Genomic DNA, 24445 nt, shown 5'->3' with positions numbered 1-24445 from the left:
ATTTTTGTTTTGACTCCTCCTCCCTGGTTCCCACTTAGAGCAAAAAGCTCAGAAGCAGAGTCCTGCTTTCAGTGATTCTGCTGGCAGCTGAGTGTTTACCTTGAGGCTGCTGGTTTAGGTGGGATTACTTCATAGCGCTTCCTTTTATGCCTTCTACCCGAGCAGAGCCTTACTCACGGTAAGGTTCGTGCTTACTGCTGGCTGAGATCAGTACAAGACAAATCTAAATGATGAGCTCACAGGCATGATAATGTTGTTAGCATTGCCGTCTAATTGGTCTTAGTTTGTATTTCTCTGTGCGTGTGTCCCCATGTTTTTTCTCTAGCGTGTCTGAACAGCTGTTATTCATGGGGAGACAGCAGTGACGCGTTGAGTGGGTACTGTTTGCAGGGTTATAAGGGAACCTGTCTGTCTGCAAATAAACCATGAGCTGCTTGAGGTGGAAGAGCTTTTTGATTGCCCTCGTAGGAAAGGGTAGACATTCCCCATGCATCCAACACTTGTGGAATCAGTGAGTGGATGAAAGAAAGAGATCTGTCGAACAAGTGCACAGTGTCTGCAGCAAGCTATAAACATCTCTTAAAAACATGCTTAAGGACCACCCATGCTGATAGCTTGCTTGCAGGGTGGTGCCTGCCTGACTAGAAATTATTTTAATCCCAGGTGTATTCACACAGGCTTCCTATTTGTTCCAGTAAATTCTCTCCTGAATAGGGAACTAGGAATGGTTGCTTCAGCTTCCCCCAAAGCAGCTTTGTCACCACATCCTCTAAAACCAGGTGGCTGGAGTAAGCCATGCTTCAGATGGTTGGACCTGTCTTTGTATCAGAGATGTCTTTTAATCTCTTTCGTGGTAATGGAACATTTAAAAATCCTTGGCAGAGAATCTGCTTTGGTGTCTGGTGTCCCTTAAGATAGCCTGCAAAATCCTGTATGGATTTCTGTGTTTATGTGTTTGTTTTGATCAAGTTGATTCTAGCTTCAGATTCTGGCAGGCTTTTTGAATACACAGCAGAACATTATTGCATCCATAATCAACATTATTAGAGGCTTGGTTAAAATACATACAGTCTCTTTTGTTGGCTGGGTCATTTTGGAAGCGTGCCCTATGTGTGTGCATCTTGCATCTATCTGTAGTATTAGAGGGTAGATTCTTAGCACAGAAATGCAGGTGGAAAATGACTTTGAAGAGTAAGTTAGTGTGTTATTCCTAGCGTGACTTGTGTGTGAATAGAGAGCCCATCCAATATGCAAGATCTCCTCCAGCTCTGAGCTAGCGAAGCACATACGGATGAAGCGAGGACAGGATGGTAGGTTTTGGTCTGATCTTGCCCCGCCTGTTCTTTTCAAGCTAACTCTTCATTCATGCATATGCAGTTTTGTGATCCCCATTGCATTCAAGTGGCAAAAGCCCATGCAGTTGACATGGAAAAATAAATTTATAACCAATATTTATATTAAAATATACTATTAAATTGGAAGCAGCTGTAAATGCAAAACCTTTTTAGCAGCCTGAAGAGGTGACCTTCTCTGCTGAGAGTTGATAGCTGCAGTGGCAAAGCTCTCATTAGGAAACAAAGAAAACTGACAGCACAGTGAAGGGCATGGAACTCAAATTGGCTTTTCTTATCCTGCTCGCTTGGGTTTTCTCAGTGCTAATAACTTAGCCTGAAACCAGGCAAAGAGCAGTAGCTGGTATTCTTGAGCCACACACACACATTGCAAGTCCATTTCAATTAGGAGGAGATAGCAGGCAACTTAGGAAATGCGTGCATGCTCTAGCTATTCTTGACCTACACTGCCTGCGTATCTATAGGCGCCAGATTCACCTGAGGTGAAAGGCACTGAGAAGCAGCACAGCGCTGATTTGTGTCAGAGGCGCAGCTCTACATGGGCTGTGACAACAGAGGCATACAGATAAGCAGTCAGGTGGGAATTACTGAAATAAGAAGGAGCAGAAAGGTCTTCAGCACCTTCATGCTTGTCTGAAATGCAGCCCTTCTCCCTTCCAGTTAATATCTGCTTCCAGACCTCCTGTCCTCATCTTTGCACAGTCTATATGCTGTTACCGCCACTGGCCTTGGTTGAGGTCACACATCTCAGCGGTGCTGCTCAGTGACTTCTGAAATAATGCATAGCCAGCTCTCTCGGGGATGATTTTTTTGGCATCCTGCTTGAATCCGTTCTGCCACAGACAAGGCAGGCTGTTTAAACATCAGGGAGCAAGCTTCAGCCCCCTACTTCCACATGCGAGAGCTGTGTGGTCCTTCAGCTCCATTTGGCGCATGTGGCAGAGTAGAATAAAAATGTGTGCTGTAATTTCTAATGGAATACGTTTTCTGAAAAGAAGCAGCCTTAAAAGCTCTTCAACCATTACCCAAAAAGAGCGCTGCTTATTCCTTGTAGTGTCTATGGGAAACCCTTCTTTTCAAAAAGATGCCCAGTTTTTGAGGTTCCCAGCTTTGGCGAGTGTTGACTGCATTGTGCAGAGAGGAGAAAGCTGGGCTTTTGCAAATATTCTGTCAATGCTTCTCGTGCTTTCCCCTTCTGCCTCCAGCTATCACAGTGAGACCAAGGAGCAGGCTAGTGGTCCCTGCTGTGCCGTGTGGCTGTAACTGAGGCTGCCAGAAAAGAGCGCAGTGGCGGGCAGGTTGATGCTGCCCCTGTCTGGAGTTACTGCCTGCTTGGGGCACTGCCCTGCTTCTGGTTGATGGGTGGGTGTCTGGCCCCCATATCGTGGCCAGTGGGGCATCTCATTTGTGTTCCAGGTGGTTCCTCAAGCAATTTAGTTTGGTTTGGGGTGATTCTTATTATCCCGAGTTCCTTGTTCAGCTCTCTCTAGTGTGCCTAAGAGATCTCTGTAGGCCTCAGGGCATGTGCTTATGAAAGTGTGTGCGGTTTTTGGAATTGCCCGTGAAGAGAGGACTTGGAGGTATTTCTGAGAGTTTTCTCATGCAGCTGCTGTGCACTTGAATAGAATGCCTGTGCATTTCTTAAATTGTTTTCTAAATGAACATCTCCCTCCCTTCTTTTGCGCGTGTGTGCACCTGTGCATTTGTGCAAGCCTGTTGTAGTAAAGGCAGACTAGTTCCTCCCCATGTTGCTCTAAGCCGGCGGTGCGTTCAAGGTTTTATCCTGAACTGCACAAGTTAGTCATACTGCTTTTCAACTTTTCTAATCACAGGTGGTGTTCCCTTGAGTCCAGGAACTGGCATTTAAGGGTCTGGTGGGTTATTCTTCCACTTACAGCCACCTTTACCTTGCCTTCTCCAAGCTTAGGGCTTTATACTGGCTTCTTATGCTGCTGAGTGCACGTGGGTGCATAGAAGAACACAGGTTATGAAACAAGGGGATTCCTCTCAGCTGAACAAGCACCACTGTTTAATGAACTTTCTTTCACTTTCATTCCTTCTCATCTTTATTAGAATATAGCTTCTACTAAAAACTTGAAAACCACAGGCTTTGTAGAATAAACTGCCCTTCTGATGGGGCTTTTTAGCCTTTTATTATTAATGGACTTCATGGCATTTGTAGAAGAGTTGGTAAGCAAATATTTAATGAGTGCATCTGTTTATCTCGGTAAACAAACAAGCTCATGCTGCTTCCTTCTTTCTATTTCCTTGTAGCGAATCTTCCGCTGTGATGCCCAAGCCGTTAATGAAATTTTGAAGGTAGGTGCTCTTAAATAATAGATCTACATATTTGTATTTTGTACACATTAAAGGTTGGGGGGGAGGAGGAATATTACTGTGTGCATGGCGCTGCTGCTGGGCTATGCTTCTCCGTCACTGTAATTATAGTACATCTGCGCAAAGCTAAGCCAGCTCTAACGCAAACCTGTCTCTTCAACCTGTGTCAGAGATGGCTTTGTGGGCAGTGCACGGGCTCCCAGTACTCAGCTGGGTCTGAGTACATGTGACCCTTTAGCTGAGCACAGAGTGAAAATAAGTGTTCCAGGAAAGGCAGTGAGGGTGGCAGGCCATATGAATTCATTTATTTCTGGGAGTATTACACTCTTCATGATTGAAACTTCATAGGGAGACAAGAAAAGTCTGTCTTGTGTGATTTCAACCAAATGTTTCTGAATTTCTGAGCCCAGCTTCCCCAAAGGCTTTGTCTAGATTAACCCCCATTAAAGTGTTTTAGCATATGTTCAAGAGAAAGATCATTGTCTGTGCTAGGCTGTTCACGTGTTGCAGTGCAAGCCAAAGCTGTAGCCCAGTCATCTGTGTCCAGCTGTGGTGCCAGAAGAGGCAGGTTGGAGGTTGATCCCTACCTCATGGCTGTGGTCTATGTGCTCTGCTCTCACCTGGACCATGGCTTAGCCCAACAAGCTGGTAGCTGGGTGAGAGTTAGGGCAGGGCAACAGTGCAGAAAGGCTCCTAAAGACACATCCTATCAGGCAGTCTCTATCTTTGGTTTGAAATCATGTCTTGGAGCTCTGCAACAACGGCATCTTGGTCAGTCAGAGCAGAAGCCAGTGTTTCAGGTAGAATAGCATGAGGAATGGCTGGCAGTCAGAGCTCCCTGGCTGACCCCCTTGAGTTTTGAAAAGCCTTTCAGAGTGTTTTTGCTGTAAGGGGATATAGGAACTTCCCATAATAAGAAGCTCCTGAACTTTGAAACAGTCCAGAGCTACTCATATACAGGTTTTATGTACTTTTCCCTTTATTAACTGTGATAGCCTAATCCTGCAAACATAGGAAGTATTTTAACTCTCTACAAGCTTCAGTGAGATTGCTGCTAATTGGGCAATGCAAGTACGCTTGGAGAAAAGGAGCAAGTCCTCATGATGGTCTGGCTTGCTGAGCTCAAAGAGGGCTTCTTGCTGTGGTATTGCCTCTTGGGTTTACGAGGGGGTCCGCTTTGTTTTTGTACATGAATATAAAGCTCTTAAAGGTAAAACTTCAGCTGCCTGTATCAGCAAAAATACTGTAACCCACTTCTGTCATTCGCTTTCCAGGAAATGATCCAACCATGGCCACCTCTTCTGACAGATATTCCTACTCCTACTGCTGCAGAGCCTTCCAAATTTCCATTACCAACAAAGGTAAACACCTTCTTTTTGCCAAGGCTTTTGATAAATTAGAAGAGAGCTTTCCAGCTTTTGCACATATTTTCATCTGATTTTGTCCTCCTTTCATAGGTAAGGGCTTTTAGGAGAGAATTATCTTTAGAAGTCAGAATGGATTTTGAATTGTGTAACGGTTACTTGCAATGCATCATTTTACTTGAGTGATCAGATTTTGCTTCTGAATAACTTTTTTGGAGTGTGCTATATGGTAACATAATTATCTTTAGTCTTATATTTTGAGCAAGCTTTGTATTTTTAGACTTGTAAGATGTTTGACGGGGGATGAATAAATGATGTTTCAGTGACTTACATAATCGTGGGCTTCAAATGTGACTGCTTTTCAGAAGTATTTGAAGCATCTCATTTTGTTAACAACCAAAGCATGTTTTGGCTAACAGAAACATTTGCTATGTTCAATGGAAGTGTTTGGCAGCTCTTTTAATTTCTTTTTTTAGTATTGGGCTAGCAGCCGTAGCACATACCATTTCTGTCCATGCTAAGCTGCGTCAGGACAGCTTAGACTGTTGGACGCTTCAAAGTTATTCTTTGACAAGTTGCTCAAAGTATCGGTTACAGTAACAAACACAAGGAACTCAGATCACTGATACAGTGCTATTGAGTGATGATGTATTTGAGTCTCAATTTGCACTTTCTGCTTTCTCTCTAGGAGTCGCAGCATGTTGGATGTGTAGCACAGAATCAGAGTAAGTAGAAATCCAAAAGCAGGCGCACTGTTATATGTATATTGACAGATAGTTTTGTGTGTCATACATTGAGAACATCAAATGTTTACATTGATTAAGGGACATGATTTCCTGTGCTTTGTTAAACGTTGATGAATTTAGAAATTGCTGAAGAGACTGTATACATTCCTTACCTAGAAATTAAGGCAGCAGTTCAGCAGAGAACAAACAGGATTTCATTAGGAAGCCCCATTTGGTGTGATAAATAATCTCAATGGCAATCAGTTACGTCCTAGAAGGAAGTGACTTTCTAATCTGATGCTCAGAGACCATAGGGTAAAATACGCTACAGGTGATTCAAATAAACCCAACCGATTCTTTTTTTGCTTTACAGGACAGTATGCTGGACCTTCAGATACATTGCCTCGTTCTCAGACAACAACATCGTAAGTAACCAGACTCAGTTACCATCTCTACTGTGCAGTTACTTAAAAGAACGTGAAACTTGTTAAAATCTGGTTTACTTGATGATTCTGAAGAGTATGGTTTTATCGGTCTGATTTTTTCCAAGGAAATTTCAGTGCAGGGAATTTTTCACCAACAGAAACATTACTGTTTCATGATAGAATAGTAGAATTCTTTTGGTTGGAAGAGACCTTTAAGATCAAGTCCAGCCGTTAGCCAGACACTGCCAAGTCCGCCACTGCGCTGTGTCATGGTTGTAATGACTGTGTTAAAAACGAAACAAACCCCCCAGCTATTAAAGTACCAGACTGAAGGGGGTCTTGTTTGCTCTGTTAACCTGCAGCTACTTAACATCTTGTCACTTACTGCTTGCTAATTGAGCTACAGCTTTTTCCGTAGCTTTTTTTAACAGAATGTGTTTCTGCTTCTCTTTATATAGTTCTTCTTTCTCCTATCATGTATTCTGTCAGAAGAAGGCTTCTGAAAATTTGACTCTCAGTGTAAGATGTTTATGCATAATGGCTACAAAAGTTTGACAAGGCTGGGAAGGAGTGCTGACTAATGAATTAATTGCTCCAATAGGAAATTTGAAGTTGGCGCATAAGTAACTTGGTACTGTCCTTGTAGCTGACAGTGGTTACCTATTAATTAGGTTAATTAGAGAAACGGCTTGAAAGTAGTTTTGTGGGGGCTGCCATTAACCTGTCAGGGTTAACCTGTCGAGATGGCAGCACTGATAGGTTCTGAGCCCCGAGTAACAAACAGAAATCTTTCCATGTCTGGAAGACTAAGGGGCCTGTGTGCAACGCGACTGCTGAACCGTTAAATGCCTATCAGTTCATGTGATACGTAAAGATCTCATATTACTTTATACTGTGTTGTTCCGTGGAAGGCTGCAAGCTACAGGCTACAGAGCTTGGTTTCCTTATCACGAACAATTTAATTAAAACCCCAAACAAAACTGAGCCAGTCCCAAATGAGGAAGAGCACCTCTCCACCTTGGCTGAGACTGTAGAGTCTTGCACTCAAGCTCCGTAAGGTCTGTGAAATTCAACGCTTTTTGTGCTGTTCCAACATCCTGCAGAGGAGCCTCCCCTGGCTGGTACTGTGGGATAGTGTCCTGCTGAGTAGTTAGCTGCTGCTTTAATCCGTTCTTTCTTTTGCTGCTCCTTCTTCCACCCCAGCCTGCTCCTCCTGAATGACTTCTGGGAATTTTCTTTGCACTATTAAGCATAGTCGTTGCAGCTGCTCCAGGCTTTGCCTTACTCCCCAGACAATCTTCTTCAGCTCTTCTCAGCTGCCTGTGAAACTCCCTTTTGAGCTTTAGTCAGTTTTCCAGGCAGCAGAGCCAGAAGGGACTTTGACTGTAGACAAGAATCTGAAAATACTCCTTTCTTAGCGCAGAGGACCAGAATTGTAACTTTGGCACGGTACATACCTCTGTCCTTCGCCAACATCCCCTCTCTGCTCAGAGTCCTTGCGGGCTTCTCAGTCGGCAAAGACAGTTGAAGCGGGAGGAAGAGGGTGGCTTAGGCTAATGTCCAAAATGGAGTCAGGAAAGATTTCCCCAGGGACTTCCTCTACACCTTTCCCTTGAACCCATGCATCCCTTCTTTTTTGTTTTTTGTGTTCACTCGCACAACAGGGCTTGCTTTCTTTGCTGTTTAACGCACACGTGACTGAAAATTCAGCTGCCTGGAGTAGCTTGCGTTACCAAGTGGAGCTGGCTGAAAACAAACAGCGCCTGTGCTGCTTAGTTAGAAGCTAAAATCCCAGCGCATTTGTGTACCCAAATTAAGCATTCAGCTTTACAGAGCACGCAAGGGTTTCCCAGATGGCTTTCGTTCTTGTATACAGCCCTAAGTTAGCACCTGGCAGTGCTGGAATGGAAGAGCCCTTCTTTTAAAGGGGGAAATGTCACACTCATTTGTGGTGATGCATCTTTAACCCAGCTGGCAGGGAAGGACCAGCCTTTGCTTTCACTGGGGTTGTTTTGCAAGCGATGCTGATTTTAGCGGTCCTTCTCTCACTAAGAGAGCTTTTCTATAGCTTTGGAGGGCGATTGATGGAGTGTATCTAAGCTGCAAAAGAACAGGTCCTGCGAATGAAAACTTGGTGTCTGTTTGTCAAGTCATGAGCCAAATAAGGCATTATAATTGCTGAAGCAGATTTATTGTTTTTAACGAAGCTATTTAAGAATTTGTTGAAACCTTGTTTTGGGGAAACCGGCTTTGTCTGTCCTTGCAGAAATAGGACTTCTTTGAAGTTTTAGTGTTTAGTTGGGGCTCTTCAGCCTGGAGAAGAGAAGGCTGCGTGGAGACCTTATAGCAGCCTTCCAGTATCTGAAGGGGGCCTACAGGGATGCTGGGGAGGGACTCGTCATTAGGGGCTGTAGTGACAGGACAAGGAGTAACGGGTTAAAACTTAAACAGGCAAAGCTTAGATTGGATATAAGCAGGAAGTTGTTTCCTGTTAGGGTGGTGAGGCTCTGGAATAGGTTGTCCAGGGAGGTTGTGAATGCTCCATCCCTGGCCCTTGGCATTTACTTGCGTATGTATGGTAGAAGACTTGAGCAGCAAAAAGAGAGCCCTTGTGACAGAAGAAGTATTTACAGCCCCTGAGAGCAGAGAGCATGAGCGCGCACAGCTTCTGGTGCACAGATGATGCTTTCTGTCCCTTGGGGACTGAGTGCAGCCCAATAGCATGCCAGTCTCTTCATGTACAAGGATCAGACTTCTCGCACCCTGTGCTGCTGTGTTAGTGTGCTAGATAAACTTAAGCGAGGAGCATTCCCCTCACAGAACTTCATCTTTGTTGTGTGTAGATGGATGTCAGGCAATGATACTGATGTCCTTTTCAAAATGTCCCGAGATTAGTTGAAAAGTACAATAAAATGTTCCTAGATTGTGTGTTATCATTTTATCATTCATTCAGGTAATGACAGGGTTTAGCAGATAGAGAATGCCAGACGTTCATAAAGAATGTGGGAGGCTGGATTCTTTTGGCAAGCACAAACCAACTCATTTTCAGCGTCTGGTGCTTGAAAGTGCGTCTGCCTTGGCTGATACTTATCTTCTGGTTGTCTTTCAGAGCGCTGCTCCAGGAAGACCTGCAAGTCAGTGATAGCGAAGTCAGTGATAGCGAAGACAGTGATGACAACCAAGTCAGTTTTAGATATTTTGCACACCAGGCACACAGACATCGCTTTAAATCATCACGCCTTGTTGCGTTGTTCCGAATGCCTTAAGCTAACCTTTACTCTCATTCTCTTCCTTTTTTTGTGAACAAACCAGGTTGCTGACAATCCACTTGCTCCTTCAAGGTACAGATTTGTTCTCGAACTAGTAGCTAGACTAAATAAGGAGGGAAAAACAAGCTACTTTTTAATATATGGGGTTGGGTAAGGGTTCCTGGTTTCTCCTGTAGATACAGGATTTATTTTCTAGCTGCCTGAAGCTGCTGTTGAAAATTGGCGTTAGTTGTGTGGGGTTTTACAGAAAGCTCCAATGAGAAATGAATAATCCAGGCATGCTGGATTTTTCTTATCAACCAGAATTATATTTCCCCAACTTCTCTTCCCCTCCACCAGAGTTTCTGAAGATCACACTGGAGCTAAGGGGATTCTCAGTTGTAGAAGTGGTGGGTGAGGTGTGAGTCCAGTTTTCGTTTAGAAAGGTGCCCAAAACAGCCAAGCAGGTGAAGAACGGAAAAGTGTTGGGTAGACTCACAGAGGCTGTTTCAGCTCCTCCTGAAAAGGCAGCTCCTTATAAGTAGTTCCTGCTATGTGTCATTAGTCAGAAGCAATATTTAGGGTAGACTTAATGGCCGCCTGCCGGTGTTATAGGAAGTGGAGAAGCACAGAATTTTCAAGGTTTTCAAGAAACTTGCCTCCGATCCATACAAATGTGTTGATTCTGGCGTATGGAACAAGTTTCAAAGATAAAAAAAAATATTCATAAGCCCATTTCAAAACAAAGGACTGCATCAAAGTCATGGCTCTGCCTCAGTTCCATCCAGTCCCATTGCCAGTGCTGGATGAAAACACTTCTGAAGCGAGGAGAGTATTGCAAAAGCTACTGCTGCTGCTTGACATGTCTGTTAACGAAGCAGTTCCAGCACCTGGCCCAAGTAACAGAGAAGAATTCAAAACTTTGTGGGAAGAACATCCTGGAATGGATGTTTCTGTGTTGTTAGCCTTTCTGGCACCCTTTTCTTTTGAGGGTTGAGGCTTTCAGAAAAGCACTTGCCATTTTTGGTTCCTTCTTAATCTTTGGTTGGCTAAATGCAGCTGCAGACTGCAGCAGTCCTGCTCACAGATTTGTCTGACCTGGTTATGGAGTTGGAGGTTTTATTACTTCTGGAGTTTTTTTATTCCGGTGCTTTATCTTTTGAGCATGGCACTGTATTCCTCGGCCTTATCCTTTCTCCTCTCAGTACCAAAACAGGGGGGTTCAGTTTTAGTTTTGCATCTGGCCATCTCAATAGAATAAGAAACTTCACCTATGCTGCCTTCTGATTTTCTCTCATGGTGGCCTTGCAGTGCCCAACAGTCCCAGCCCAAGACTGTGGCATCAGCACTTTCCAGCAGCTCGGAGTCAGGGAGCTCCAGTGGCTCAGGGAGCTCTTCAGACTCAGACAGCTCCAGTGACACAGACAGCTCTTCAGACTCAGAGACAAGCGGCAGTGAAGCCAAGGAACCTTTGAGAGCGTCAGCGCCTGAGGTGAATGCAGATAAAACGCAGAGGCTGCTTAATACAGCCTCTTGCCTCAGCCTCCCTGCTGTCTGAGTGCAGCCAGGACCGGAGACCTGAAATACTGTCATGGTTCAGGTGTCCCTGTTACATCTATGCTGCATCATCAGACTTTTCCTGCCCTTTGCTTCCCTTCTAGAGTTGATCAATTCAATAACCCTTAGTATCAGCATAATTAGAGTTTTACCTGCTTAACCCTGAAGTGTTTGTCTAGCACTCCTTGAGGAACTGGCGACTTCACTGGCAAAACATAAGTGTTACGTAGTGTTTGGAAAACGTAATGAAAACCCCTAAATCCATGGGAAAACAAACTGGGTTTTAAACCAGTTTTCGAGGTAGCTTCACTCAAAGAAAGTTGAGGATATGTTTTGTTTATCCACGTGTTCTACAGCAAGTTGAATGTGGATAGAGAAGAAAATCACAGCGGAAGGGACCCAGGAGTCTTGGTAAACCTTTCATGTACTTGAGGCTCTCTTTTTTGGAGAAGAGCTGTGGTTCCTCTTGGAAGCAGAGTTGTGACTGAGGAGAATTGATGTGGGCGAGAGCATAGCTGTGCCCTGGTGTCCAGACAATGAGCTACACACTTGGGTGATGCTGACACACACATGGTAGTTTCAGAATGGGTCCCAGAGAATTGCGTCTGATTTGCAGCTTCTGTTGTCTGTTTTAGGGTTAGTTGGCTTTCTTGTAATATGTCAGAGTGCTATTAGATTAGGCAGGGCTTGTAGCAATCCCACTCTGTTATCTGACTGACTTCAGAGGCCTTCAGAGCTCGCTCATTGCTTGTGCCTTGCTTGATGCGGAGGGAAGTGTGTGTTGGGCTGTGTAGGCAGAGGACTCGGAAGAGGCTGGACTTGATGTGCTATACAATTCTGGTAAATGGTTTTCTCATGGTTAAACCTCCGGAGCCTGTCAGCCGACCTGTCAGACTGCAGAGACATGTGAGAGCTGGCACAGCTTCTTGTCACTTTGAAAGCAGTGCTGCGTGCAGAATATTTTGCACAAGTGTTGCGAGGACAGCACCTAATCTGGTTTTTCAATTGATGCTTTTTAGATATGTTGTCTCAGTTTGCAGCAGGGTTGGTTAGTGGCAAACACAGACGAAGCTTTCCTGTAGACTGGTCTCTTAGTGAGTGACAGGTAGGGCTAGCAGTGATCCAGGAGTGCTGTGCAACACGTCTGACCGATCCTGTGGAGAAATGGGGTCTGTGTTTCTGAAGCAGATGTTGATGTGCACATGCTAGAGCATCCCCACTGTCTCGTGGTCTCTCAAGCTCTTTCAAACTGTTGAAAGAGGAAATTCCCCTGGGTTCTGGTAAGCTGTGCTGGGAGGGAAACAGCTCATGAAGACCTCAGTCTTTCAGCTCTCCTTTCTCTTTTTGCCTGCAGGCTGACAACTGCCTAACCAAGGTTTACACACCAGGAGTGCCTACAGAGAGTCTCCATGAAATAGCCCTTGCGAGTAGACGTGAGAAGAGCAAGGAGCAGAGAATTAGGAGCAATTCTTGCCACCAGAATGCCAAGCCGCGGGAGCTTGAAAAGAAGGTGAGTGATGGAGGTTGGTTTGTATGAGGGCCAAGGTGGCGTTTGAAACACCCACGCAGAGAGTTCATTTCCACTTTATAGGTTGGGAGTGGAATCATTATGCTTCTCCTGGGAACGTGTTAACAAACTACTAAAGGGAATGTGAATCAAAAGCGTCCACTGATCTTTCTTGTTGGCCACTGATCCCATGCTGAGCAAATGAAACGCTCTGTAAGCTAACAAATGCTCTGGTGTTTTAAAATGCTTTTTTGCTGTGTTTTCCTAAAGGACTAGTTTTCGCAGACAGCAAAACCCCAGCTCTCCTGTGTTGGAGGAGCTTTTGGCAGCAGGCTGCGTCGGCATGCGGCTGGCAAGCCTCCCCGGTAGCATTTTGGGGTTTCTTCATCAGAGCTTTATAGGGCTGCGGTACCCCTTCTCCCTGCAACCCGTTTCAAAGCAACACAGCATCTCAAATGCCTGCTAGAGTGTGCAGTCATTTGTGCTACCCATTTAATGTCTGTTGTGGGAGAGCACCTCGTCTGCAGTTTGTAGGGGTGCCCAGAAGAACTAACCCAGCCATCGCAGTTTGTGGTTTTCAGTTTTGTCCGTGTATGCACCTTCTGCTGCCATTAGCCAAGTAACCTCAGTCTGAGTAGCATAGCCTTTTCCTGTGTGGAGTAGTTTATTTCCATGAAACAGTTGTGATTGCTTGTTTACACAAAGAGAAAGGAATTCTGCAGGCTTGAACTGTGTTGTTCCTTAGGGGTGACGGTAGCTTCGTGCCTTTTGCTTTTCCATAAATGCAGACTTTTAACCGAACCAGGTTCACTGACGGTAACAACCATCCCTAAACCCTGCTTTGGATCTCAGTGCTTGGATAAATACATAGAAGGTTTCTTTGGCTTTCCCTGCAGCTGTTGTGGTTCTAGCAGTAATGCTAAGGCTTAAAAGACGCATATGTCCTGTAAGGGGCTTTCTGGGCACACCCTTGCAGAGTCCTTCAGCTCTAACAGTTGCTTCCTTTTGAATTAGAGGCAGCCCTTTATTTAGCAAAGATAGTAATTGCTCTCAAGTGGTTTTTGGAGAGCTATCTCCCAAAGGAGACTGTGAATAAACTTCCAGCCAGGCACACAGAAGGTTGGCTGCAAGCCTTGTGGTGGAATCGTATCCACTATGGCTATTTCTGTGCCTGTATACCTTTTTGGTGGTCCGCACCAAGCGGGTAGCTTAGCACGTGTAGTAGGTGAATAAGCCTGGTTCCCATGCGGGTTTAGTTTAGTCTTGTCATTTTCTGACCTTCCCATAGCTGTAGGGGAGAATTCAGGAGGGTGGGGAAATAGTGAAGAAATTTGAGAGACCCCAGCAGTGCCCCTCGTGCAGAGCAATGGGAGAAAGGTGAACAGGCAGTAAATCTGTCACTTCTCCTGCTGCCTCAGAAGACCCAAGGGAGCAGCTGTTTGATCTTAGACACGTCTTGGCTTGCACTCTGAGTGTCTGGCTTCAGGAAACCCCCCCTCAGAGCCTCACTGTCTGTATTATGTCAGCATGCATCTGTCCTTGGAGGCTCATCACAGCCAGCTAGGTCAGTACAGCTGTCAGACATCTTTTGCTGCAGTGTGGAGCTCAACCTGACAGTTTAAGGTCATGATCTGGAGCCTTGCCCTGAGCACACTGACAAAGGTAGACTCGGTGCTGCACACAGCCCACTGAGCTCTGCCATAGTGACATAAACCTGGATGTACTCTTGGGAGGGACACAAAGTCCTAGCATGCTTTTGGCTATTGACAGCCAATGGGTATTGCTGACTGAGAAGTGCAGGTTCTTTTACATTTCCTTGGCTTGTAGCAAATTATTCTGAAGTTTTTCATTCATGTGAGCTGATGATTTTTTGATATCATACTTTTCCATCTAGGGAGTGCAATTGAAAAGTAGTATTTATTACCTCTCTACCTTAATGGTTCCTGTTGGAAGACAGTGGCAGCAGTTTTAACTGGCTCTTAAAATTTCATCTATATCATAGTTTTGTTACTAAACCCCAAAAGCCCTGCACATCCGAATGCAGTGTTTCCCTTCCCTTTGATAAGACTTATCAAAACCCACAATTGTCGGCAGTTCATGACTACATCAGGAGGAATCTGAATACATTTCTGTATAATTCATACCAAGTAGAAGAAAAAAAAGCCCATCCCGAACAGATGCAATGCTTATTTTGAGCAATGGAAGTGCCTTAATTTTGATTACGATTAGCAGCAAGAGGTTGAGCAGTTCCATCTCTGCCACTACAAAATACCCATGCAGAAGTAGATAAAATGTCATTTTAGGATACTGGTCAGTGAACCTGAAATCTGTATCTGCTGTGGTCTGGGTTTCCCCTTTCTTGGTTCCAGTATCTTTTCAATACTTTTAACAAGAATAGATGAAACTTAGCTGTACTGGTTTATACTTTACATGAACCTCAAAAACCTGAGTGATTTGGTTTTCTTTCTTCCTGTTAGAGGAAAGCAGTGGACGAAGAGACGAGTAGGAAGAAAGTGAAATCAGAGAAAGAAAACAAATCACTGAACTGTTCACCTAAGAAAGGCTCCAAGAAATTGAAGTGAGTATACAGTGGTGGAATGGCAGAAAGATGCACGAAAGTGAGTCTGCCTTAAGAAAGGAACTGTATCTTTTGTCCTTATACATTTGCTTATAAGGTAATGTGAATCATGACTCTGTCTGGAATTTGACGTGGCCTTTATGGCCAGGAATTTGTCCTTTATTCCAGCATAGCATTTTCAGTGCTTCTAATGGATGTACTGAGATTTTCCCTATATAATATGCCTAATTTGTACTGCCCGCATATTGTCTAGATCCTTGCTAGAGCAAGTGCTTCCAGGAGCATGTCTTCAAATGGGAGGCTTGTGCATCAGGCATGGGCTACTGCATTAAATTCTTGCTTATGGCTTGAATTTGAGGCATTGACTTGGATTGCTACAGTGTTGAGGTTTGTGGCCTGAAAATAGGAGTAAGCTGCTTTTCTGCAGAGGAAATAGAGATGTACTCTTAAAGCCCTGAAACACTGGGCTAGCATTTAGTTGGGTGATATTTCAGGTGGTGTAATAATGGAGGGGCTTTGACTCTGGGGTTCATTCCTCCCTTTTTCTCAGTGAAGGCAAACCTCATGCTCCGGCTTTTGGAGTGAAAGGAGAAGATGTAGCTTGGGGGGGAGTGGGCACTGGCTCAGGTCAGAGGGTGCTGCTGTGCTAGAATCCTCTCTGGAGCTGTAACAAGGAAGTGAAGCTAAGGAGCATGAGTGCAGTGAGTAGGGACTGTGCCATGGGAAAAGTGGGTTGTGCAACAGGGGAGAGGACTGACCCACGCACAGCAGAATGAAGCCAGATGTGCAACATTACACTTCAGTCTTTTCACTGGGTTAATTTCCTCCTTCTGATGTTGCAGTCCATGAGCTGGAATGCCCTGCTCAGTATTTTTGTGGAAACTTTGAGAAGCTGAATAAAAGGGAGGTAAATGAGCAGTTGTGAAACAAGGTTTAGAGTTATTTGGTGTTGCTTAAATCTGCCGGAGTTCCCTTGTGTTGCTAACTTCAGAAATCCGATATGCCACCATTATTATTAAATGGGATAGTCCCTGCCATTCAAAAAGTGCAACATTTGAAATCTCTGACTTGAACCCTCTCAGTCTTGTAAGTGTTGTCTAGTTGAGCAGGCAAGTCTTAAAGGAACAACTCAGTTTAATTCTGTCCACGTATGGACAGGATCAAGTGTCAGGGTGAGGATCTGTAACTACAGAAGACCCCTTCTACCGTAATGGGGAAAGAGAGGCAGTGCTGCAGTTTATTTGCCCTGTTGGGTGATTTCTCCCAGAGAACTGACTGTCTGTGTCTTTAAGTAAAAAGGGGCTGCGTTGGAGGGATGCCTTTTTTGCAATATCCTGCTATCCTGGTTAGAAGTTTTTATTGCAAGGACAAGTCCCGGGGCTTAATTCTACTTGAAAAGCAACTTGCTTGTCTGTTGTTAGCAGCTGAAGATGTGGTATCTAATGCGCAATGAAATTTCATTTTGCCTTTGTTGGATTCTTACTGTCATCTTCACTTCCAGAGAAATTTAAGCATAATTGGTACATGATGCATCCAAGTTTGTAAAAAATCACTACATTATTGATGCATCATATTCCTCCCAATTGCTGAATTCTCTTCCCATCTCCAGAGCATCAAACTCAAGAACGTCATATGAATACCGGAAGCAAAATTTTCTACCTCCACCACTGCCACCGCTGCCACCTCTACATCCTGCACCAAAGTCAACAAAGGTGGCCCAGAAGAGAACCCGAAGCAAGAGTGAGTTGTCTGACTTTGATAATGCCGCCAAGAACAACAGTGACAACAAGGATCCTTTGATCTGCAAGCGCCGCAAGGTGCAGAGTAACCAAGCTGAGCTGTCAAAGGGTATCAAAGTAGGTATTTGTTACAACTAACAGGAAGTTTCCTGCAACGCGTGGGTGCTGCGTGATTCTCTTTAGAAACATGCTCTGAGGATACAGAAAAGGAAAGAAGATAAGCCAGCCACCAGAGAAAGCTCTTTGAGGCATTTTGCCCCTTTCACGGCTATCTGTAGCCATATGTCGCTAGCCCAGAAGCCTACATTGGAACTTCTCTGCTGACTTGCCATCATTTGTTTTCATCTCATTTAGTGAAGCATAGTGAGAAGAGGTGCCCATGCAAAAAACTAAGGCATCGTGTTGATGGCACTCACTGTTTCTGACTGCAGGCACCTGCAAGTATAATATTGGTCTAAAATAAGGGTGTATACAAAAGGGAACAGTGGGCTGCTTAAATATAAGAAACATACAACCCGGGTATAAGTTTTTCATAGTATCATGGAGTGATTTGGGATGGGATGGAGCATTTCCCACTTGCTTGGGCAACCTATTTCAGTGCCTCACCATCCTCACAGTAAAGAAATTCTTCCATCTCTCTAACCTAAATCTCCGCTGTTGAAGTTTGGTTTATAGTTTGCTTATGGAATTGTTAGTGATCCTTGCAGCTGGATCTTTGCATTTTTGGGTTGTAAAATTCAATTATCTTGCTATTTACTAGTGGTTGGGTGTGTGTGCTCTCGTATGTTGTGTGAGTCAAGCCCGACTGTGCTCGCTCTATCAGCTGGCTTCTAACTGCTTGCTTTTTCCTTATAATGTAGTTGGCAATGGAGAATCAACAATTGTGTGGTTAAACTGCAAACAAGTGTGAATGGATCTTACCTATTGCTGCTTTGGTTAGTGCAAGGTTTCATGAAACACGGTGAAAAATGTGCTGCTTGCAGCCTCACTGCTATCTTAGCCATTGTGCAAGGAAAGCTGCTACTTAATTTCCCCATGCTTGGGAAAAGCATTAATGAGATGAATGGTATTAAGCCTTACTAGCAGTCAGGTAAGAAGCCAGGTTTCCATTTCCGTTATTGGAGGAGGTGCTGGGGAAGTAGGTAAGAAGACAGGTAGAGCCTGGAAGACAGACTCTGCCTGGGACAAAAAAGCATTTCCTATTGAAATTTAGGGAAGGCAAGCTTTGGGATCGTTTTTGACGTCTCTCTAACCAGATTTATCTGTATTCTGTGCTTTGTCAGGGATCTGCCGGACGTGTCACAAAACTTTTCCCAGTGCCTTCTTTGCGACATGGTACCTCCCAGCCAAAGAGACCTCAACTCAAGTTTGAAAGGTAAGGTTTTGTTTTACACCCCTCATCTGTACTTTCTAAAGCCACCAGGCCAGGCTGGCCCTGCAGCCACCCTGGCTTCTGCTTTTATAGGCACTTCTCTGGGGAGGAAAGAGAGAAGGAGAGGTTGTCAGTGACTTGCCCTCTCCTGTCTTCTCATGGCTGGGACTTATCCCACCTACCGCAAAGCAAAGGTCTAATTACAACATTGCTTGTATTAGAACCACTACTCTAGAAATTAGTTATTAATTTAGAAATTAGAATGTTGCCTTCAGCTGCTGTGTGTTTCTGAACATGCAGACAACAGTTACTTGGTGACTGTCATAGTTGTAACATGTTCGATAAGGCTATAAAGAAGCTCACCAAAGGCTGTTTGTACTCGGAGCATCCTCGAGATGGGAAGGTAAAATTGATAATCATCCCATGCCTTTTCTCTGTTTTCTCTTTTTCCTCTCTCTGTCCCCAATTCAGACATCTGAAGTACCCAGCAGAATACTACCTAGAAGAGGCCATTAGGCTGAAGCACAAAGCTGATGCAATGGTAAGTTTTGGCTCTGTGCTAGAAATGTAAACCAGCTCATGCATTCGGAGCCAATATTTGTGTGCATGTGAATGAGGATTCACTAGCTAAAATTACTTCCGTACTCCAAACCTGGAGTATGTTCAAGACATATGTGGGGATGCTGTCTTTATTTCCCAAATATTCAGACATTTCCCTTTGCTATAAACACATCCAGAGAATATGCCTCAAGAACAGGATTTAGAGCAGATGTTGTCTGAGGTTAGCAGGCCACTTTGCTTTGCAGAGCTATGACAAAGCCCTTGTCAGAACAGTTTTAGGACAGTATCCTCTGAAATGTCAGGATCCTGACAGTAATTGTGTTGCTGGGGGACAAGACTCGGACGTGCCCTTTGCGGATGTAATCAGCTCTCTTCTTCATGTGCCGTTTAACAGTGTACATGAAGCAGTGTAGTTTTTGCTAGTTATGCCTTAGTCACATAATTTACATATGCTGCTTGCCATTTACCTGTGGAAATGAAGTGAGGGACCCTGCCTTTCGTGAGGCAGGCCTCCAAGACCGGACAGTAGTATCTGAAAACTGTTAAGATAATAAATACCTGGGGAAACCACTGGTCAAGAGGAAGAGATACAAATAGCCAGAGCACACAAAGGCCACATTAACTGTCACCTGGAGGCCTGGCCTGCATCTTTTTCTTTCTTCAAATCCTGACTTACTAGGGAGAAAAAGGGAATTCGGGTACACTTGAGAGAAGTAGTTTTTGTCTTAGTCTAAATCTGAGAATTTTCTTCCCAATAGACTGACAAGATTGCGAAGGCCTTCCAGTACCTAGAATCTGCCCTTTTCTTGATTGAATATGGAATTGCTGTGGAATCGAATGCACAGAAAATGGCCTACAAAATATTCCAGGACACCACAGATTTCATCAAGTAAGCAGTTTCCAAAGCAACATGTCTGGAGGGGAAGGGTTACTTGCGTTGCTTGTTTGCAGCTGTGGCAGCTGTGGGTTCCCACCATGGAGCAGAGTTCAGGTTGCTGTGTAAGCACGAGACGGACCATGCAAAGGCACCAGAGACAAATCCTTTGGAATGGTTCAGCATTGCTTATCAGAAGAAGTAGGCACCACATCCTCCTGAGACTTTGAGCCTTGCAGCTGAGGTACACCAGAGAACACTGGTTCTGACAAGAAAGGACATGAAGGGATTTTTCCTTTATCCAGATCTGAAGTTGCTTTTGCATGTGAGCTCAGTAGCATTTCAGTTTTAAAAAGCAAAGCAACAGTACAGCATGTGGAAGAGCAGTCAGTGCCCCAGAGGTCTTGCAACTTGATTGAAGGCAGACTTTGCTGGTTTCTGCCATGTGTTTTGCTACCAGTACGCTTCACTGGGGCTTCTTTTAGCAACCTTCCCCATTTAGTTTCACAGCCATAGTAGATATATGCAGGTAGTATGACATACACAGGCAGTGTGACATATACAGGCAGCACAACCTGAGGAACCATGTACTGGACAGGAGAGAGACAGGTATCAGTTTATTCATATTGACATTAGGGGATGTATGGGTGTGTTTGAGAGTTGATTTGATGCCCTGCCTCACAGCTGAAACAGCTGTCAGGTTTTTCTGTCCTAGACTACAAACTTCTAAAAGGAATTGTTTGCTTTCTGCTCTCGATGGACTGTATTTCCCAGCTGCTGCTGTTGCTTTGCTTTCAGAAAGGAGATTTGCTTGGTTGGTTTTTGCCAAGCGAAACATTTCCTCTAAGATGTCTGCCTTGTCCAGAAACACTTGAATTGGTATTTCACTTTCAGTGCTGGGGGCATGTCTTACGGGCCCCAGGCCTGTAGGTGGCCCACGGGGAACATCTGCCTGGAGGGGCGCTGCCTGTTAATCGTGCGAGAGGAGAGTGAGTCACATAAGAGGCCGTATCTATTCCTGCTGCATGGAAAACAAGGCATTTTGAGACAGTCCTCTGCTCAAGATCATACAAAGCACTGGATGCCAGGACTAAGACCTCAGGGCAGGTTTCCTGACTTTTGGGCCAGCTTTTGAGATAATGGCATGCACTGTTTTTTCATATACAGAGCGGGCCATCGGATCGCTGATGGCTGACAAGGTTCTCCTTCTTTTGTTTCCATAGGTTCATCATGACACTAAAATACTGTATGAGCTCCTCAGCTTCTTCACATGAAGAAATCTTTACCGTGTTATGGTGCGTAACTGGTTTTCCGTGCCTCCGTACTTTTGAGGCTTGATCGAGTGAAAGACTCATTGCTTTCAGGGGAAAAGGAGTGAGTGAAATGGGAATGAGGGTTCTGCAAGGAAGAAAACCTCATGCTATAAAACCCAGACTGAACAGGAACATCTTTGGATGGGGGCTTTACTCAGCCTGTGGCACCTGTAAGAGGCTGGGCACGTGTTTATATGAAAGACCAGACCCCCCCTCGTTTGGTTTCTTTCCCCTTGTGATTATTTCACAGTGACTTTTTTAATGATGAGCAGAAGGAGGAGAAATCCTGAGCTTTCTTGACTTTGCAGTAGAGCTGAGGCATGCCTGCCTGCGTCCTACAAGGCTGGTGGCTGCTGAGCAGGCAGCAGCAAGCGTGAATATTGAGCAAGCTTGGGTGTGTTTCTGTTCACAGCATGCGCTGCCTGTCCCTTCTGGACATGGCAATGTTCCGTGGCAAAAAAGAGACTGCAGCAAAGTATTCCAGCATTCTGAATGACCACTTCAAGGTAGGACACGCGTAACTGAGCTGCCAGATGGATGGCTGCAGTAGTTGCTGATGTCAGCTGAACAGCCCAAATCTAACCCGAGTTCTTTTCTTGCTGCAGAGTTTTCCCACAAAAGCACCTTCTCCATCTGTTGCAAGGTAAGATTTGAAAATAGATGTGTTGTAATGTGCCCATAAGGGTGTGAGTGAAAACAGCAGCTGGAGTCTTTAAGTTGCAAGCTGCATGTGAGAGTGCCTTTCCATTTGCTCCTTCTTGCCCCCTGAAATCATACTGTTAGGGGCCATGAGTATGTTTCCGCTCTCTCTTTCCCATCTCTTCTTGTTGGGAAGAGGTTTTCTTTGTTACGAGGTCCAGAGTTACCGCGTATCAGGCGGAGCAGTTCTTTACCAAAGAAGTGGTCAGAGGAGCAAAGAAGGTATCATCACTATGCTGTTTCAAAGCCCTTGTTGTCATCTTTGTTCTGTTAGATATCCTTTGATACTTAGTGAGATACCCTCCTAATTTCCTGGCCACTGTCCAGTAGGGTCATGCCTTCACCCTGTGGCAGCATAACTTTGAGGTGATACTTTAATATTTGTCTCTTTAGCTCAGTCACCAATTAAGAAACTCGTTTTCTAATTTGTGAGTTCTAGAGCATGTTGTCCTTTCTAGGTATCTGCAGCAGTGTTGCTGTGTATGTGGCAGCGAAAGTAAAAGGCAAGCTGCCACCTGACAGTGTTTGACCCAGGAGACTGGGCCTGTGATTTAATGACAGTAAGAAAGACCTTCTCTATGTGCTGTGGTAACTGCATTTGGTAGATAGCTACTGGGCTCCACATGGGTCCCTTTGAAACTCCGCAGTTGTGATCGGGTTGTTTGGTCTTTAACAGTGGTGCTGAAATTCCAGTTATTTTTCTGCCACCTTGCACAGTACAGTTTACTGGGACGTAGATGGTACCCAAGAGCAGCGGTGGAAGCCCTGTCATACCAGTGACTAATATTAGGTTGGTTGGAGTGGTGGAGCTGAAGCCCTGTGATGAAGGCAGCCTGTGTCTGGAAGAGCGGGCAGCTGCCTGCTTTTAGCTTCTCTAGGTCTCTAAATAAGTGTGTGTGGGCAGACCTGGCTGCTTTGACTGGCTCTCAGAAACTCCAGCCTCCATAAGTGGGGAGCTTCAGCATGCCTGCAATGGAAGTCATTAGGAACAAGTACTTAGAGGGTCTGGTGAAGGCCTCTACTTCCTACCTGAAGTAGGTGTAGATTCTGGAAGGTGGATGTATAGCCCTTTCTGATACTGGTCCTATGTTTTCTGCTGTCAAGAGGAGTCCTTAAGAGTTGCAAATCGCTTCAAAAACCTTGGCCTTGCACTCAGAGGACAGTTACTTGCTACGTAGCTGAACACATCTCAGTTTTCAACACTGCTCCATTCTGCAAGCCTGGTTGATACCGGATAGCTCCTGGCATGAGGTGGTCTGTGGCAAGGTTTTAAACTCTGAAGTTACATGTTCACGATGGTGTTTCTTTCTCCTGCAGGAGCACAGGCATGCCTTCTCCATCTTTTCCAATGCCGTCTCCTACCACTTCTCAGCCAGGAGCTAGCAACTACAGTGGCAACAGTATGTGCTCTTCAACCACCATCTCCTCCAATATCCTAGACATGACCTACTCCTACGTCAACATCACTTCCTGTGGTCTCTCTGCACTTAATAATTGGGAACAAGCTGATGCACTGATCCTGAAGAATAAGGGTAAGTTTTTCCCCTCTGGCTTTTCTGTCTTTTGTGTTGTGTTTATGAGTATGTGCATGCCTACATTCTACCAGTGTAGCAAACATCATACCTAAACACCAAAGACTCGCATACAGACAGCTATGGCATACTGGCAGAGACACTTGATGATGATACGCTGATGAGTGTTCCAATGAAAAGGTTGGCTTAGCATCCTCAAATGTCTAAGAGCTAAGGGGTGAGCATATCAAGTGCAGGGAACCAGCCCACTCGTGTTTCCTGGTAACACGAGAGGCATAAGGAGTCTTTTGCTGGCTACTTTTCCCTTTGGGATGCTTAGGTTTGCTGAGAGGGTTCACTTTCAGTAGAAACATTTTGGCCTGCAGCCCTGTGCTTTTGTTGGTGAATGCACAAAATCCCTAGATTGGGTGCCTTCAGTCTGCAACCTGCTCTTCCACGTGCCATTTGCAGCGTCATTTTCCATAAAGCACAGTTTTCAGAGCTGCTGTGGGTGAAGGGATGTATTGTCACGATCTGTTGGCAAACTCACAAAACCCCAAAAGACCAATGTGCCTGGCTCAGTTGCTGGAAGGCTGTAAAAATACACTAATGAGGCAGTGGCTGGAATTCAGAGAATGCTCCTGAAATGTTCCTTACACAGCTGAGCAGAAGTTTTCAGCCTCCAACCTTTGTGTGTAAAACAGGAGAGCTGAAAGGTACTCTGCAACATGATTGAGACTGGAGGGACTAAGGGACTGGGACAAGCCCATGTCACTGGAAGGCAGGTCCTACAGGAATGTCTCACAAAGGTGACTGGAAAGGAACAGGTGGGCTAATTTCCCATAACTTGCTGTCACCTGCAGAGAAGATTGCCAGCACAGAGCAGGGTGTGCGGCCTGACAGCACCTCCCAGCAGCCTCAGATGGGCTACAAGAGCCATCTCCTACGTGTGCAGGAGAAGGAGCATAGTGCCTGAAGCTGGTGGGAGGACAGGAGGACTACCTTAAACCTGCCTGAAGTGCCCAGCTAAAAGCAATTCAAATTAGAGCTGTATAGCCTGTCAAGCCATAGAAATGCTTAAACCTCTTCAGTTGAGAAGTCATGATGGCTCCAAGGTTTGAGGGCGGATGAAGGGAAGGGGATGTTCTGACAGCTGTGTGTGCTTCTGGGCATCATTCAGAAAGACAGTCAAATCTGGCCTGTTTAACACCTGGAGGAGCACGTGGCAGGGACTGGCGTGTGAACACCCAGACTTTTGACCGCTGCCATGAAGTCTCAATGTC

The 24445-nt window shown here is 44.9% G+C and overlaps 1 protein-coding gene across 1 annotated transcript in view; it reads left to right on the top strand.

Annotated features, from left to right (window-relative positions):
• LOC136006305 (AF4/FMR2 family member 1-like) overlaps window positions 1–24138 on the top strand; it is a 50036-nt gene extending 25898 nt beyond the window's left edge. Inside the window, exons 4-16 of the mRNA XM_065664357.1 lie at window positions 9313–9385; window positions 10763–10943; window positions 12363–12518; window positions 14993–15093; window positions 16718–16949; window positions 18116–18207; window positions 18676–18745; window positions 19524–19654; window positions 20863–20934; window positions 21365–21458; window positions 21558–21595; window positions 22969–23183; window positions 24026–24138. Of these exons, the coding sequence (XP_065520429.1) occupies window positions 9313–9385; window positions 10763–10943; window positions 12363–12518; window positions 14993–15093; window positions 16718–16949; window positions 18116–18207; window positions 18676–18745; window positions 19524–19654; window positions 20863–20934; window positions 21365–21458; window positions 21558–21595; window positions 22969–23183; window positions 24026–24138 (1568 nt within the window). The remainder of the gene's footprint in view (window positions 1–9312; window positions 9386–10762; window positions 10944–12362; window positions 12519–14992; window positions 15094–16717; window positions 16950–18115; window positions 18208–18675; window positions 18746–19523; window positions 19655–20862; window positions 20935–21364; window positions 21459–21557; window positions 21596–22968; window positions 23184–24025) is intronic.
• The last annotated feature ends 307 nt before the right edge of the window (window positions 24139–24445 follow it).

This window comes from Lathamus discolor, chromosome 1 (genome assembly GCF_037157495.1).
Source record: "Lathamus discolor isolate bLatDis1 chromosome 1, bLatDis1.hap1, whole genome shotgun sequence".
NCBI lineage: Eukaryota > Metazoa > Chordata > Aves > Psittaciformes > Psittacidae > Lathamus > Lathamus discolor.
Note: the sequence above shows the minus strand (reverse complement) of the source record. Positions and strands in the feature narration are given on the sequence as shown.